Source organism: Medicago truncatula, chromosome 6, assembly GCF_003473485.1.
Source record: "Medicago truncatula cultivar Jemalong A17 chromosome 6, MtrunA17r5.0-ANR, whole genome shotgun sequence".
NCBI classification, from domain to species: Eukaryota; Viridiplantae; Streptophyta; class Magnoliopsida; order Fabales; family Fabaceae; genus Medicago; species Medicago truncatula.
Genome location: NC_053047.1, coordinates 2633999 through 2651457, shown reverse-complemented (window position 1 = coordinate 2651457; position 17459 = coordinate 2633999). Strand labels below are relative to the sequence as shown.

Here is a 17459-nt window from a genome sequence, read left to right as displayed (position 1 = left end):
AGAGCAATTCTCGGATTAAAAATGTAAAAATGCATATACAAGTTAAGTGCTGCTATTCACACCCCTGTTTTTGAGAGATGCTCCATTGAGTATAAACAATAGGCAAAGTCCCTACATGGTTCTTCACATGCAGAACTTTCTAACAGAAAAAATGACTCTACTTGGTACTATGCAGTATGCACTATAGTTGGTCCCTTTTTGCACAACCAAAACAAAGGGTAAAAAAGCACCAATGTGAAATAGCTTACATCATGTAACATGTGGGGACATTGTGTGATTATATGTGTACATCAAGCGTGCTTTTGGTTCATCACGTTTTAACCTTTTCCTTTTGTCTTTCATACAGTAACTCTAGTAGTAAGTAATAGTGCTTTCTCTACTCAAAAATTTGGCCAGCTGGTTTTTCAGTCTTTGAGTAGGACATTTCAATTCCCCACTTTTCTAGATGCTTTTCTTTTCTAGTGTTACTTCTACATCATTGGTTCCCATTTTTACTCTGCTATGTTTGATTCAAAATTGGATACACCATGACTTGAATTGAAATAACCAAAACAATGATTAACTTGGAGTGGTTAGTGGAATGGAATATATATAACACTAATCTAATGTGGTAAGTATCACTATGTGTTGGAAATGCGTTCTAAGTGATGAAGTTAATAATCTTGACCATTGATTATGATTAGACGATTAAGATGATTAAGATAATGAAGTACAATTATCAAACTTGCAATATGAATTGTTTAATCTTGATCTACACATTTATACAGTTGACAATCTCGACCATTGATCTTTCTTGAACCGATAATAAGATATCTTCTTATTGAACTTGTAATATAGATCGTTTGATCTTGATCTAATAATATTAGACATTCTGACTGAATGATCTTAGAATTCCCTAACGATAAGGGCTCGTCTCAATGCGGCCACACATTAACACAATTAACAATCCCGACCATTGATATTGCTTGAACAACTTATATAATGAGATGTATATTTACTAAACTTGTAATATGGATTGTTCGATCTTGATTTAATGCTCCCAATGTGCCGACTACATAATTGCGAGATTCCATTAGTATCTAGGAATCTTGGTCACTATGTGCCTATCTCCCAAGCCTATCATTCTTTTAAGGGTAGTGTCACTATTGGTGATTATGCACGCCAAGACCAGACACACTCTAACTTACAAAACTATTTGATTCTAAGTTGGGTAAGGAAATCATCAACAAATGGAGCCAAATAACAAAGCAACATTCCTTGTTTGTATTATGTTTAATTGTCTCCTCATCACCTTACACCACTCACACTCACATTTTGGTTATATTCTCTCATCATCACTACTTTATCCTTTCATTGTGGTTATGAAGTCCCCCACATCACTAACATAACTATCATTCTTGCTTCCACATGAAACCACTTTCTCACATTGATTTATAGTCAAGTTTTCTAGTTCTCTATACCTCTCAACACTAAGCAAGCAACAATTAAGAAATTCTTCCAATATGGAGATGAAGAAGAGTGAATGTGAAAGAGAAACCAAAGAGGAAGAGTTCAATGAAGATAGTATACAAACTATAATGTTCACCTTAGGTACATTTCTTCTAATGGTTTGTCTAAAGAGTTTCTTAGTTGAGAAGTGGCGTGCTTATGTGTTCCTAATCCTCAATGTCATTCTATTAGCCATTCTTTTCATGTCTATGAAGCCAAATTATTGGAAAAGTAGAAATTTAGAAAGTGAAAGCAATGTTGAAGAAGTGAAAAATGATGACAAATTGAAGAAAAGTGCATGTGAGTCTTCTCAAGAAATTGAAGAAAATAAAGAATGTTACAAACAACATTGTTGGATTAGTACTAATATTAGTAGTACTAATCATGTCCATGTTGAGAATGAGATTGATGAGGAAGAAGAGGAAGAGGATGAACATGTTGAAGTGTTGTCTAAGGAAGAATTGAATGAAAGAGTGGAAGCTTTCATAGCTATGTTTAGGAAGCATTTGATTTCAGATGTTAAACAAGGTGAAGATTTTAGGCACCAAAAAACATCAAATTTGACACCAAAGATTGAAGTTTCTTGTTGTTGAGGCTTAGGATCTAAAGAGAGAGCTATAATTTTTTGTTTGTTTTTAATTTATTATTTTGTTCTAACAATTAAGGATGATGTTTTCTTGGTACTACATTGTTTGGATTAATGCAATTTGTAGACATGTTGTTTACATTATTAATATCTTTACTTCTCTCAAATGATTAGTGATAGTCTCATTAGTAGTTGTTCATTTACAATGACTCATAAAACAAGCTACAGAAGGGTGACTTGGTACCTATTGTTGTGGGGCCCATTTAACAAATTTCCCTTTATACCCTTTGAATTCATTAGGAAATTTTATCATTTTATTGAAATTTTGATCTTAACCTCTTACAACCCAAAGGAAAGGCCCCATTGGTTAAATCAAGTCCTAATGCTAGTTCATTGAATTAGTTTTGGTATTCTATCAAAAAAAAGTTGAATTAGTTTTGGTCAAAAAGAGTGAAACTACAAAGTGCAACATAAACAAAAGAATTATGTTTTTATACAAGGTTGTGATAAATCCTTTGATCACATTTATTATAATTTCATGTAAAAACAATCTAATATTTCATAAAAACACTACAATAGTATTACGAACGATACCCATATAATTCAATTGATGATGGTAAGAGGGCGACAATATAATTCATGTAATGTGTGTGATTAAATGATCTAAAAATAGATCTGTTAAAAATTCCAATCACACACACCACGGTAATCATATCGTTGTCCCCTTACCATCATCAATTGATAAATATAACACTATCCACATAAGAAAAAAAAAACCTTGTCTCTTTAGTCTCACTGATAAAACCATCATCTCTTTTCATAAAAATTGAAATCATGTCCCTTGCAGATATTTTTCTCTTCCTCTTCCAGATTTTTTTTTTTACTAAATCAGGCATTCACGAAGAAAAGAAATCCATATTTTTTTTTAATTTTTTTTTATTGTGTCCTTATGTGATAAACTCAGTCATCACTAGAGAGTGGGTAACTCAACGTTTTGAGCCAAGAGTTTAAGGTGGGGGAGGTTTTGGTTTTAAACCCAGACGAAGAAAAATTTATCTAATAATTAGGGGTGTTTGCGGATTGGATTGGTTCGGTTTTGGGAGAAAAAATCATCTGATCCAATTGCTTTGGTTTTGCTATTTATTCATTCAATTGGTTTGGTTTTAAAATCAAATCCAATCCAATTTTTTTCGATTTGGATTGGATTGATTTTCAGTTTTCATTGTTGTATAATTTTTCATTTTCTTTTAAAAAAATATATTATTTTATGATATTTCATAAAAATGTAAGATTGCGAAAAAGATGAACAAATAGAAAATAAAGTGACCTAAAACATATAAAATAGTAGGTTAAGTAAAATAGTTACAAAATCATAAATTAATCATATTTCTTAAAGAAAGAAAAAAAAAATCAACATTACTATAGAACAAGTCTAGAAAATAGTTACAAGATTGTAAATTAAGGAAACATTTATAAAAATTTCATTTTCATATAATAATATATATACAAGTATATATTTCAGTTTGGATTGGATTGGATCGGTTTATATAAAGGGAACCGAAAACCAATCCAATCCGTTTAAAATTACGTTTTTTTTTTTTTTTTTTTTGGATTTTGGTTTTTCGGTTTGGTTATTGCGGTTTGCATTGAATTGGATTGGACATGAACACCCCTGCTAACAACTAATTACTAACAATGACCATTTAAAAAACAAAACTCAACCATAGCCGTCGTCTAAAATATAGGGGTGAAGCAACAAAATATCGAATGAGTGATGATGATGTTGATTCATAACTTGCCCAAAGTTTTAAAGTCGTCATGGTATGAGTTAATCACAACCTTGCATAAATATTATTAAAATTATTTATACTATCATATAATGTATAATAACTTCAATTAAACTTTGTTTTTCATATATTATAAGATGGTTAAAATCTATGATTATATATAAAAGAATTAGAGGATTTTGCGCTGATTTTTTTATTATTCTAATTGTACCCTTTGCATTTCTACGTCTGACCGTGGAATTTATTCCACCAACAATTTAGCAATTTGACAAACATTTCATATTTCAATAAAAAAAAACTACTAGCAAAATATTAGTTCGTTCAACTTATGCGTAACCATAGATCACAAGATTATACATCTTCAACCGTTGTACAAAAAATATGCAATGTCTAATATCACAGTTTGAAAACTATTCTCCAAACAAAATGCAACAATTATTTGTTTCTTAGGCAATTATTTTTTCGTGTAGCTTTAGAATGTTGTAGTGAAACTCCACAGATAAACTTATTGAGGAGGTCAGTAAATAATAATTACACTAAACTCTACACATAATTATTCTTTGTTTGATATATTATTAGTGTAAAAAGTTTAATATTGTCAACATTTTACTCCTATCTATATGTGTGATTTCAAAAGTAGTTGGGATAAATATCAAACATTTTTATGAAATGATGTTTATGATTGATTGAAAATGTAAAATTCTTTATTTTTGTCAAATAGTCTAGGAATACTTTCGGAGCCAAAGGATATCATTGGTCCCTCCATGAATTACTTTACAGATATTAACATCTTCAAAAATGATTTTCATTTGATAAATGCTATCATGTAGCTTTAATGTGTCTACAATTAAATCCCTATTCAAAAATGAAATTTGCATAAGACTTACTATCCTAAGATATGATCTATGCTTACTATGTTCTAAGTCTAGCCCAAAAATTTTCTGATTTTTAAGTATATCTATCAAGCTGTTTAGCTGATTCTTTGTGTTTACAATTTCAACTTTTGAAATGTTTACATTGCGATATTCTTGTACATATCATTACTGTCTTGAATCTTAACATCATATTTAAATGGTATCTGAGTAGACCTCTTCCAGTACGGTGTGGTTCGGGAACAAACTATGCGGAAGCTGACGGGCTTGTAACACCTAAGGCTGACGAGGGCGGGGAGTGGTCGCCGGTGCACAAGTCACGACAATGAGCGACTTCGGACAGCTTCTAGACGAACCAAATCATACCGGAATGAGAGGGATCCCAAGGTCGTGCAGGTATGAGACTGCATGGTTGAAGGAAGACTTATAAGAATTGTTTGGTACTACCTATATTAACAAGACACATCTTTTTTTTTGGTAGCTCATTCCATAAGAACTCCACAGTTAAGTGTGCTTGACTTGGAGTAGTCTTTGGATGGGTGACATATTGGGAAGTTTCCCGATAAGCGTGCGAGTGAGAACAAAACACGCTGAGAAGACTCGTGTCGGTTTGCAGGGTCAGTCGGCAATGCTTAAGTAGTCTAGGATGTGACAGGATCCTACCACTAAGTGGGTCCCACCATCATTAATTATTTTATATTTTTCAAACTTTTGGATCTTTATCTCTTTAAATAAAAGAAATGGAGATGATCATAGATGGAGAGGATATTAACTCTCTTCCACCGTCGTGTTTGTGGAAGATGCCACCACTGCGCCAGAAAGTTGACTACTTTTAATTTATGTCTCAAGTTATTTATAGATTTGACTTTGATACTTAAAAAAAAAAAAAATTCACTACATTTGGTATACTATACAAACTTAGACACTTACATATTTTTTTCATTTTATTTTAATCTCTTAAATTATAAACAGTAGATAATTTGATCCCTTAAATACCAAATAGTAGACACTAATGAAATCCTTCCAAAATATTAGACACTAACAAAAATTATTATAGTGTCTGTCGTTTCTAAATTAAGAGATCAAAACAAAACTAAAGAAATTCTAAGACTAACATATATATTTTAATAGACTAAAATAGAAACAAAAAGATTTCAGGAGAAAATAAATCATAAAAATAGTTTAAGCATATCATGATTTTGTGTGTTTTGTAGAGAAGATGATAGAGTCTTTTTATGATGGTGGTCAAGATCTAACAAAAATGTGGCTGATATAATATAAAAAAGGAATTTGTTTGTTGATTCATTGAGTGGAGAACATAGAGTATGATGAGAGGGTTTTATTTGTGGTGACAGTGAGGCCACTCGAGGCCGATTTGCGACCACAAAGAATGGTGGTAGCTAAGGTTTGCAAAGAGAAAAGAGAGAGACAAAAAGGTGATTTTATTGATTCATTTACAAACAGAAAATGCCCTTTCAGATTATTTCTTCTCATCCCATAATATTTTTATTTTTTTTTTACTAAATGGCACTCACAAAGAAAAGGCCCACCATCAAGATTAATCTAAACAATTTTTTATGTTGTTTTGAAATGACCAAGGTGAGGGTTTGTATATATGTAGAGAAAATAAAAGAGATGGTTAGAAGTTACGCGGGTAACACTATTATATAGCTGAGAAAAAGTAAAATATAGAACTCCCTCGCCACTTACCTAAACCAACATGATTTGTATGAACTTAAGTCTAAGTTTATAATGAAAGGTAGTTTGGTAGAATAGGAACACATGAACTTTATATTTGTATTTGCAACATATTAAAACAAAATACAAACCTACAAAGGGTTGTTGGATCATGTAGTGTGTGTGAAAGCAATGCAGAGGAGCCTTTTTTTTGTGTTTGATCCTTATATCATAAACATAATCATATCTTTGAGTTGGTTAGTTAAACTGATTTGAGGTAAGAGTTTAAAGTGTGGGAATTTTTGTGTTCAAATAATGTGGATGAAGGAGAAAAACTATTATAACAACTAATTACGATTGTTACAAAAAACTCAACCATAGCCTTTGTCTAAAATATAGAGGCAAAACAACCGAAATATCTTATGAGTGATGATGATGGTGAAACAAAACTTGCCTAAGGTTTTAAACAGTGGCTGTCGTTATTCGGTTGCAATCATGTTAAGGTTGTCGCGATTTCAACTATTATGAATGTTGCGTTAGAGATTATGGTCATCGTTGGTGTGAATTAATCACAACCTTTCACAAATATTATTAAAATTATTTATATTATCATATAATGTATAATAACTTCAATTAATTTTTTTTTTCTTCGTATATTATAAGATGGTTAGAATCTATTACAGAATATAAAGGGAATAAGGGATTTTGCGCTGATTTTTTTATTATTCTAATTGTAACCTTAGTATTTTCACGGCTCACCGTGGATTTTATTCCATAAATTTTTTAGCAATATTACAAACATTCTCATGTTTCAATAAAAAAAAAAACTGCTAGCAATTTATCAGTTCATTCAACTTGTGTGTAACCCTTCGATCACAAGATTATACATCTCCAACCGTTTTACAAAAAATATGAAATATCTTAGAATATCACACAGTTTGAAATCTCTTCTCAAAACAAAATGCAACAATTCTTTGTTTCTTAAGCAATTATTTTTGTGTGTAGCTTTAGAATATTGTAGTGAAATTCCACACATAAACTTATTGAGGAGCTTAGTAAAATAATAATTACACTTTTTGACTTGAGAACCTCAACAAAAGATGTTAATTATAGTGATGTATAACATACAAATATTGGTGTTGGATATGTGAGTTATTAGATAATTGATGAATGGACTCCAAAATATAGACAAGAAAATATATGAAGGAGTCATTAATTCATGATAGTTGTGAATAGATTTTTAACATTCAACTGCTTGAAAAAATGGTATGAGATTTTGAATTAATTCATACACAAATACACACTTCGGTCCTGTGAACTTAACTCAATTGATAATGATAAAATAAAGTAATATTTATATAATCAATTTGTAACAACTTTCTCTCTCATAATCACATTATATTATTGTTCTCTCTCTACCTTTTTATCTCTCTATTGATTTTGTCCAATCAAATTAGAGAAAAACTAAGTTGTCAAAATAGTTGTTCACAAAGAGTTATACAAATATCACTCCAAAAAAAATAAAGGCCATTGAGCAAAGAAAATGCACTCTCACCATTTCAGAGTATGATTATTTTTTGCTCAATTATTGTTCATAACTATTCAACACCTTGCTTTAATTGTTTCATCACTAAGCACCCTTATTATTTGGGTTTGGTAAAAAAAGTGGTGAGAATAGCTCAATGACATGCATTATTATATGTAGGGGTGGGGTTCCCCGCTTATTCAGCTTAAAAAAGTGAATTTTAGCCACTAACCTACCTAAAAAAAATAAAAATGAAACTACCAAATGCAACATAAAAAACAGAATTATGTTGCTGTTGGTCAAGCCAACTAATGCAAGATAAATCATCTTCTCAAAATTGACCAATTGATTTTTTTTCATAAATACTCATTCATTAACGGGCCAATTGGTAGAAGCTTTGGAAGAAAGGATAATCGGACGGGTTCAAGTTCATATGTGGTGTTGCAAAGCCACCAATTCGATGACCAAAGTAAGGCTTATGTATCTATCATTGACTTTATTGTTGTTTGAATCGTGATTTAAGTTCCAAAATTCAGGATTTTACGACTTTACTTGAATTCAATTATTCAAATTCATAGTAAAATTTCAAAACAAACAAATTTCTAGCAAAATCGCTAAATTGTTCAACTCTTTTATATATTATTATATAGATATAGATAAATGTAAAATAAAGGTTATTGAGTAAATAAAATACACTCTCACCATTTCAAAATACACTCACCATTTCAAAGTGTTATTATTTTTTGCAACATATTTTTTATAACAATAAATTTTCTAAACAAATGCATTAAAAATCATGTTTTTGTTTGTCGGGCCGGCCCGTCAACTTATCAATCTTCCATAAAGTGGAGTGAGGGTAGAATTTTAGACCCTATCACCTAAATTGACTCAATCAGTCTCACCTCACTTTTAGCGAGTTTAAACGTGGCGATTTTAAATGGGACAGACTGGTCCGCTTTATCATCCCTAATAATAACATTATTGCATCTTAAAAGATAATTTCAATTGCACTTATTTAGTATCATACAATCTTTATTCATAGTCAACTTACTTTGAATGACATTGTCAAACAACTTTCACAATTTTTTTTTTCTTCCGTCAAATATCAAAACTTATTTAATAGTCAATTCACTCTGAATGCACCTGTTTTCTCTTGTTCATATTCATTTTCTTTTTCTTTTCCATTGGGCTTACAACTCATCAAGGAAAAAGAAAGTTACTCTTAGGCTTTTAAAATTTCTCCAATCCACCCCAAAATTATCTATTTACTCTCAAAAAAAGTTAACTGTCGTAATGATACCTTTTACATCGGTTAAATCGATTTAAAAATTGATTCATCCGAGTCTAACAACACTTAACTACCGTTGTAGAGGCGAACGACGGTTAAGTGCCGCTCGGCCAACAACAATTGAGAAAATGAGAAATTTTGAAAATGAGAAGAGTAATTTTCAAAGAAAAATGGATTCAATATCTTATTTTAATAGTCTAGTCTGTTCAACTGAATTAGTTAACTTCCAACAAACATCTTTCTCAAAATTTTCCATCCACATTTGAGAAGGAGATTATTGGTTCAAGTGTGAAAAAGTGGTAGTAGAATTCTACTGTGGATCAAGTTAGTGATGTCAGTGACTCACATGCATGCGTGCATGAGTCTGTGAGTTGCGCGCGCGTGAGACGAAAATTAAAAATGAGATGAGATTTATTATTTTCTTAATTTTGCTTCGTTTATATTATAGCTTATTTTCTTGATTTCGATTCGGTTTGTGAGACTAAAGTCTTACTCATCCCACATGTTTTAATTGACTTTAGGTTAAGGTGCATACAAAGTCTTTGGTTCAATTAGATACAACAAGTTTGAAATATGGCAAGTAGACTTTTTTTTTTCTTTCTCTCTTTCATGAAAACTAAGCAAGAAGACATTTTCAATAATAGAAGGCAGAAAAATCCAAGGTAATTGAGTTTATCACAATGCTTCAATTTTCTTCTCTGTGTGATGGTAATTCTATGCATCAATTTGTTATGTGTTGAGAGTTTTCATCTAACTTCTCAAAGTTCAATATTGGTGTTTCAATTTTATCTAACTAACTTCTTTAAATCTTGGTAATCATTACTTAGAAGGAGAGATACCAAAGTGTATTGGTTCGGTTCACTTGGTATGTTGATAGAGTTTGAATCTTATGAACAATAATTTTGTTAGTGTCATTCCTCCTAGTCTCTTCAAAATACCAATGTTGTCGGGCCATTTCCAAAATGACTTGTTCACTTTCCTTCTCTTGTATTTCTAGATCTTTCCCACAATCAGTTGAATGGCATTGGTTGGATTAAACCTTTCAGCAACATTTGTCATATGAAAATGTTAGAATCGCTCGACTTATATATCAAGAAATTATCTTTATTGTAGAATGCCAACAAGCTTTGCTAATTTGACATTCATAAGTTACATGAACTTGTCTTTCATAGTTAAATGCAGAACTTGTCTTTCTTGCAATACCAATGAAACATTAAATGTACTTTTCTAATATTCAACTTTTGTTTTGACAAATATCTTCAACTATGCCATTATTAAAGGATAATTTTATAAAAAAACTTTTAATTTCTCTTTCACACACAATAATAATAGGAACGTGCTATATAGCACGACACCTCAACCACACGAGATTCCACGACATGCATGTTAAAGGCATGGCAAAAAAAGCAGAAGATATACTAAGTAAAAATAAAAAAAGGAAAACATGTTCATGGGGTTATCTAACGGCTTCAAATAGTCGTGTGTGTCGTGCTTCTGGCCATTGTGCCAAGAAGCATTTTCCATAATAATAATTACACTTAAATTAAACTAAGATTTTTACCGTACCTTAGAGCAGCAATAACATTTAGATACCCACAAACTTCGAACATAAATGCCTCTAGAGTTAGGTTAATGAAATAAGAATCAAGTTGCTAAAAATGAAGTATATGTAAATCTTATTTTCCTCTGATATTTAAAGCAGATGAAATTCTATTTAGCAATGACACATCAAATTAAAGATCAGTCCAACACGTATTGTCCAACATCGAATCGACACCGACACATTCAATTACTTTAATTTTTTTTAAAACAACAAATTTTATTAAACAATAAGATCCACGAATAGAGATCCTTAATTTTCTTGTATTACTGTTGGGGCTGAGACAATATTTTGATCTACATTGTATTTTTTTTTCTGACGTATAGATGTACATTGTTTGTGTTAGTGCTCTATAGATAAAAATATATTTTGTACCACAATATATATATATATATATATATATATATATATATATATATATATATATATATATATATATATATATATATATTCATACGTGTGGCTTTATTCAAAAAAAAAATCATACGTGTGGCTTAAACCAGCCATATACTTTGTGTGATATGCTAGATATTTCGTAGCCATATTTTCAAAAAACACGAAACAAACGTGTAATCAAATAATTATGTACACACAAAAATTCAATCAATCAATAAATAATAGCCATTGAAAACCCTACATTGGGTCATTTTCTGAAATAACCTTGCTACTCAAAAAGTCCACACCAAAAAAGTACAAAAACTTGATATATTATTCTCGAGAAGGAAATAAAATTAGCAAGTTAGTGCTTGCAAAAAAATTGTACATGATTCAATTTATAATTTTGTATAAACATTCATAATCACTTCAACAAAGTTATAACATCATGAGATATTATTAACCTTGCCATTTTGAGTTTTTTTTTATATATATTTTTGTTAAGGACTAAAATGAGTTTTCATTACTCTAAAAAAGTTTAAGCTTAATGAGTTTTTATTAGGGGAAAGGTAGTGGGGCATATATGTGAGAGAAATTGATATTGAAGGAGAGAATTACTAGTGATATATCTTTACATGATGAGTGTGATGTACAACATACACAGATTGGTGTTGGATCTGTTGAAATGGAGTTATCAGAAATTGATGAGTGTGTAAGTTCAAATATGGACAAAACAATATAGTTTTTGAACATTAGTGCTTGAAAAAATGGTACAGAAATTTTGAATTAATTCATACACACATGCACATTTCGTTTTCTACGTGTACTATACATTACAGCTGTGCATGGAAACTCATCCATCACACAACCTTTACAATATTATAAAATCAGATGAAAATCTAACAAACTATAATGAAATAATTTTAAAAAATATCATAAAAGAATATCTAAAGAATTTAATTAGTATATTCTGATTTTGCGCATATATCTAATGATGTGTTGTTACATCTATTAATGAATATATGAGGGTTGTAATATTAATGAATATGAACATAATATTACTAATTAAATTCATATCTAAAATTATACAAGATGTCATAGCATTCAGATGCTGCAACAGCATCTTTCTATTTAGGGATCTTGTTACATGTTACATTCTGTTTCAATCAGTTAGTTAGCATATTTTCTGGTTTTGTCCAATTCATTGTTTGTTTCTGTTTTGTTTGTTTGTGCACATGTAAAAGTTTCCTCTTGTTGTAATTGGTTTCAGGCCATGATCGACTGTCACCCTTTGTGGAAATGATTGGTCTTAAAATTTTGGTTCAGCTCAACTCACTTGATCCAAATCGATTTGTAAGGTGATGACCATCTACAATATATATATATATATTTATTATTCAATGTATAATTTTTAACATTTGAATTAGACATCTAAAACTTGATCTGAGTAATTTAATAACTGTGACTTAATATCAGTCCGTCCAACACACACTGAATAGACCAAAATATGGTCTTAAAACTTAGATTGTGTATAACTTAACGGTCTTAACATATATTTTTTTTTGATATCATCTTAATATAAATAAACTCTTAAAATTTAGATCCTGTATAACTTTAACATATTTGTGTCAGGATATATTTTTTTAGTCTTAACATAAAACAAGTTTTTAAGCATGTTAATAGGTCATATTCAAGCTTTAACCTTTTAAATTGGGTCTCACCTATTTAAATAAAGTCTAGTTCGACCATGTATATTTTCACTCGTATTTTTTATTCAACTATATCATTATTTATAAAACACTGACACAAACATTAGACAGAAGAACACGACACTTATTCCGGCACATCAACTCCAATAATATGAAAAAATAGAATAATTTGTATATCATATTGTAAACTAAACTTAAGTTATTCTCTAATACATGTCAGACACTCAATATACCTTAAATCTAAAATCTAAATTGTCACTATTAGATAGATTTTTTATCATTGAGTTTGACGAATAACTCCACACATGATACAATTCAACAAGGAAATGAAACAAAAGTCAAACTCTTATGTATATAGCTTGCTATAATTTCAAAGATGTTCTCATGAAAAAATGTATAGTTTAATTAATTTGAAATAGTAAAAAGTCAGTTGATATCAAATATGGACAAACAGGATTACGAAGGATATTCCGTTTGGATTGGAAATGATGAGACTAATCTCCATTTTCGAGTTTATAGTCAATATTTACTTATAGAGAAATTCTCAAGAACATTAGGTTTGATTAGATGCAGGTGCTTTTAGATAAAATTTATTCAAAACGTAAAATTGTTTTAAAATAAATTTATATAAAAATATGACATGACATTGAATACTAATTAGATGATGAATACACACTCAACTGGACTAAAAAGGTAGTGAAGTGTTCGCCTTATTTATATTTTAAAAATAATTATTATAATTTCAGTTGAATTTACTTGATAAAATATACTTCCAATTGCTTTGCATGCTCATTTGTTTGATCAAAACAAAATTTACTTGATGAAATACGAAATAGTTTAGAAAGTTATATAAAAATCAATTTTTAATATATACTATGTGAGAACTTTTCATTTGCTAGTTAAATTAGTGAAATTTAATTTAGGTAAATAATATTTAGACATAAAAAACCATTGTACACCTTGAAAGAGAAAGAAATAACTCGAAAGGCTTGGTCTAGTGGTAAAATGACAGGTCTTGAATCCGATAGAACCTGGATTCGAGCCCCACTAGTGCTTTTGGAGGGAGGTAAATGTAAATACCTTTGTAAGTGCTCTTTGAGCTCGAAGGTCTTCCCTGCCTTGGACACCATCCCCTCACCCTAAAATTTTTGTAACAAAAAAAAATAAAGAGAGTGATGTCATAAATCTGATAGGTTAGTGATGTGATAGAAAAATAAAAATAGAAATAAAATAGGGTGATTAATGATTGAGTTTTTGTTTTCTTGACAAAATTTATGGCCAAATTTATACCTTAACAGCCTTAACGAGATTCAATATTTGTCATTTTATTTTTCGTCAAATAACCTAGTGACTGGAGCTCACAACTTTTAAATGCGGAGAAGTGGGGTGTCCGGAGTTCGAACCATACTTGTCATTTTACTATTTAGAGTTGGGTGGGGATCGAGTTTTTTTTTGGTAGATAGACGAAATGACAAAGCCATAAAAAATTCACACACACAAGTGGAGGGACGGGGGTTCGAACTCCCGTCAAGGCGTCCGACCTAACAATTTCGGTATTTTACCAGTTGAGTTAGGACTTCTGGACGAATCGAGTTTAATTTTTCAGAATGCATATTATTGCATTTAGTGTTTGGTACGAGTAATAAAATTATAAAGAACACATATTCATATATTTTGTTCACATAATTTTTTTTTTGAAGGAATTTTGTTCACATAATCAAATGCCATCAAAGTCTACATACCCGAAACAATTAATATCCACAACCCTGCAATCATATGATCTTTCAAGGTAAATAAAACAAGAAACTGAATTTAGTCACATAAATAAAACAAGTATTTATTCGACAAATAATGGTCCAAAATGAGGAACAATACTTGAATAAAAAATTATTTGACTTTAACATCCAACAATAATAACAATAAAATAACAATTATAATGTGACATTAAGATAGATATATATCCATGAGACATACGTGACCAGCACCACCTAACAGGCTATAATAATCAAACACATGATAGAACCTTGTGAGGTCTATATCCACTTTCTTCTTGTCTTTGGATGCAGTCATTTATTGCACCCCTCCAACTCTAGGACAATGAACCTTCTTAGACCAACTTGGCTACTACTTTTCTTTTATTAGGATAAGTTATATATATTTGCGATCATTTATATACACTAATTCCTAAAGTCGGATAGATATGATGATAGAATTACACAAGTGATTCTCGTGAGTTTAATTTAGTTGGCAGAGACATTACATAATATATATAAAAGTTTAGGTTTGAATTTCAAACATTCCATTTATTCACTTTAAAAAAATGAATTTCTAACCACTAAATTACTTGACCAAAAAGAATTCCACCAATGATTCAATTCTTCATTAAGAAATTTAATATTGTTGCATTTTTTACACAATTTGAACTCGAGATAATAATTTGTCTTTGGGTCGGACATTAAATTTTCAAAATAAAAAATAAAATCAATTAATTAAGTTTTTTTTTTGAAGACATAAAAATGAAATATATTAACAAAGACGGTGACCACCTAAGTACAAGATGTACTTAATGGCCACCCCTAAACAAACTATCATGCAATGAAGATACAAGAACACAGGTCAGTTGATACCCAAATATAACAAGGGGTCTGACCACCATCTTTGATAACTATACACAAACGTGGCCTTACAAGCTTTTAGCCACCATAACGAATAAGATTTTACTCTTTCTAACAGTTGATCAATGGGAGTTTGGATGTTCCTAAATAATCTGTTATTACGTTCATTCCAAACCACCCAAACACAAAGTAACCAAATAAGCTGGAGGAAAGATCTGTGTGCCTTAGAGTGGCCTGTATAGTGAACAAATTACAAGAAATGATCACTTATATTATTAGCATCGACTCCTGAGACACCAATCTATGTCCTGATATGCTGGCACAAAGAGCCAAAAGTAACACAATGAAGAAACAAATGAGGTGCTGATTCGCCAACACCGCATCCCGCCACACATTGAACCACACAATTAATTAAGTTGAAACAGACATTAGCTATATTGGCCACATTAATAAGAATGAAGAGTACATAATAAAAATTAAGCCCCAAACTGGAGTGTGAGATTTTTATTTATTTTTTGATGTAAATCAGATATCATCCGTGTAACGCCCTAGTCGTTAATTTATTTATTTTGGATTTATTTAGAGTCTTTTAGGTGATTTTAAATAATATTTGTGATTTATGTGGTGTGCATTATTTTATTATATAGTTTATTATAATAATAATTGGAATAAGTGGGAAATTAATATTATTTTGGATTTGGGGAGTTAATTAGGATTTAATAAGAATTAAGGGAGTTTAATGAAATATAGGGAAGTTACATTTTGGGAGTTAAGAAAAGAAAATATCAGAAAAACGTTTTTACGTGAAAATCAACTTTTGGGAGTAAAGGGAGAGAAGAGCAAGTAGAGCCAAGAACCGATTTTGTTGTGCATTTCTTTCTGCAAATCTAAGGTAAGGGTGAGGTTTACTTCAATTGTATTAATTCTGAATTCTGATTTTGAGTTTAATAGGTTTTGGTAGAACTTGGGAATTCTAGGTTTATGTTGAATTAGTGGGTTTGAGCGCAGAGATTGCTGTTTTGATGTTAGAATTAGGTTCTGGTTGCATACAACACTTAGTTTAGCATATGTAAACTGATTTGGGGAGTGGAATTGAGAAAATTGAGATTTTGGGTAAAAACCTGCATTCTGGTCGTGCTGACATTCATCGCTCGCCTAGGCGAGTGGACTTTCCCGCCTCGCGAGTGAGCAATGTTCATAGCTCACCCGCGAGCAAGCCAACTCGCCATGGCGAGTATCCGTGAGAAAAACATGATTTTTGAATTGTTGTTATAAGTTGTAATATGGATAGTTTTAAGTACCTAGATGATTTTAGAGAGGTCTGGGACAATTTTCAGATTAAAAAGATTAAAAATGAAGATTTAGTGAGAAAAATGTCGAAACTCCCGAGAACACCCATTTTTCAGTTCGCCTCGTACTTGCCACCGCGAGTAACCTTTTTGCTTGAGCTCACCATGGCGAGCAGATGCACTCGCGAGGCGAGTTGTCCAGTTTCAGAGCTGTTTGTGTTTAATTGTTTATTGTTGATTGGTATAGGTATTTAAGCATGATTATGATAAATTGTGCATTTTTCTGGAATGATTGGATTGTTTATGATGACCCGTTGATCTCTGTGATGTATGTTACATTAATTAAATCATACATGGAGTTTTGTTTAGCGGAGTTGTAAGTCATATGTACATATATGCATTGTCTAGTTGTATGTAGATATACACAAGTGGAGTTAGTTGCATAGGCACAAAAGCGGGAGGGCTCCGGCCCTGGAACGCCTTATCGTTCAAAGCGGTGGAACACTTTGTTGTTCAAAGCGGTGTTTAGCGGTGAGAACTTATGTCCTGAAAAAGAATGCTTTAACCATTCGATTAGCGGTGAGGGCTTCGGCCCTAAATATGGTACCACATGCATTGTAGAGGAGTCTTAGCGGAGTTGTGGAGTAT

General features: G+C 31.0%; 1 protein-coding gene across 1 annotated transcript; it reads left to right on the top strand.

Moving 5' to 3' along the window:
- The first annotated feature begins 1114 nt into the window (after positions 1-1114).
- Positions 1115-2222, top strand: LOC11430260 (uncharacterized). Its single transcript, XM_003618370.4, has one exon. The coding sequence runs from the start codon at positions 1503-1505 to the stop codon at positions 2079-2081; it is 579 nt and encodes a 192-aa protein (XP_003618418.1). The 5' UTR covers positions 1115-1502; the 3' UTR covers positions 2082-2222.
- The last annotated feature ends 15237 nt before the right edge of the window (positions 2223-17459 follow it).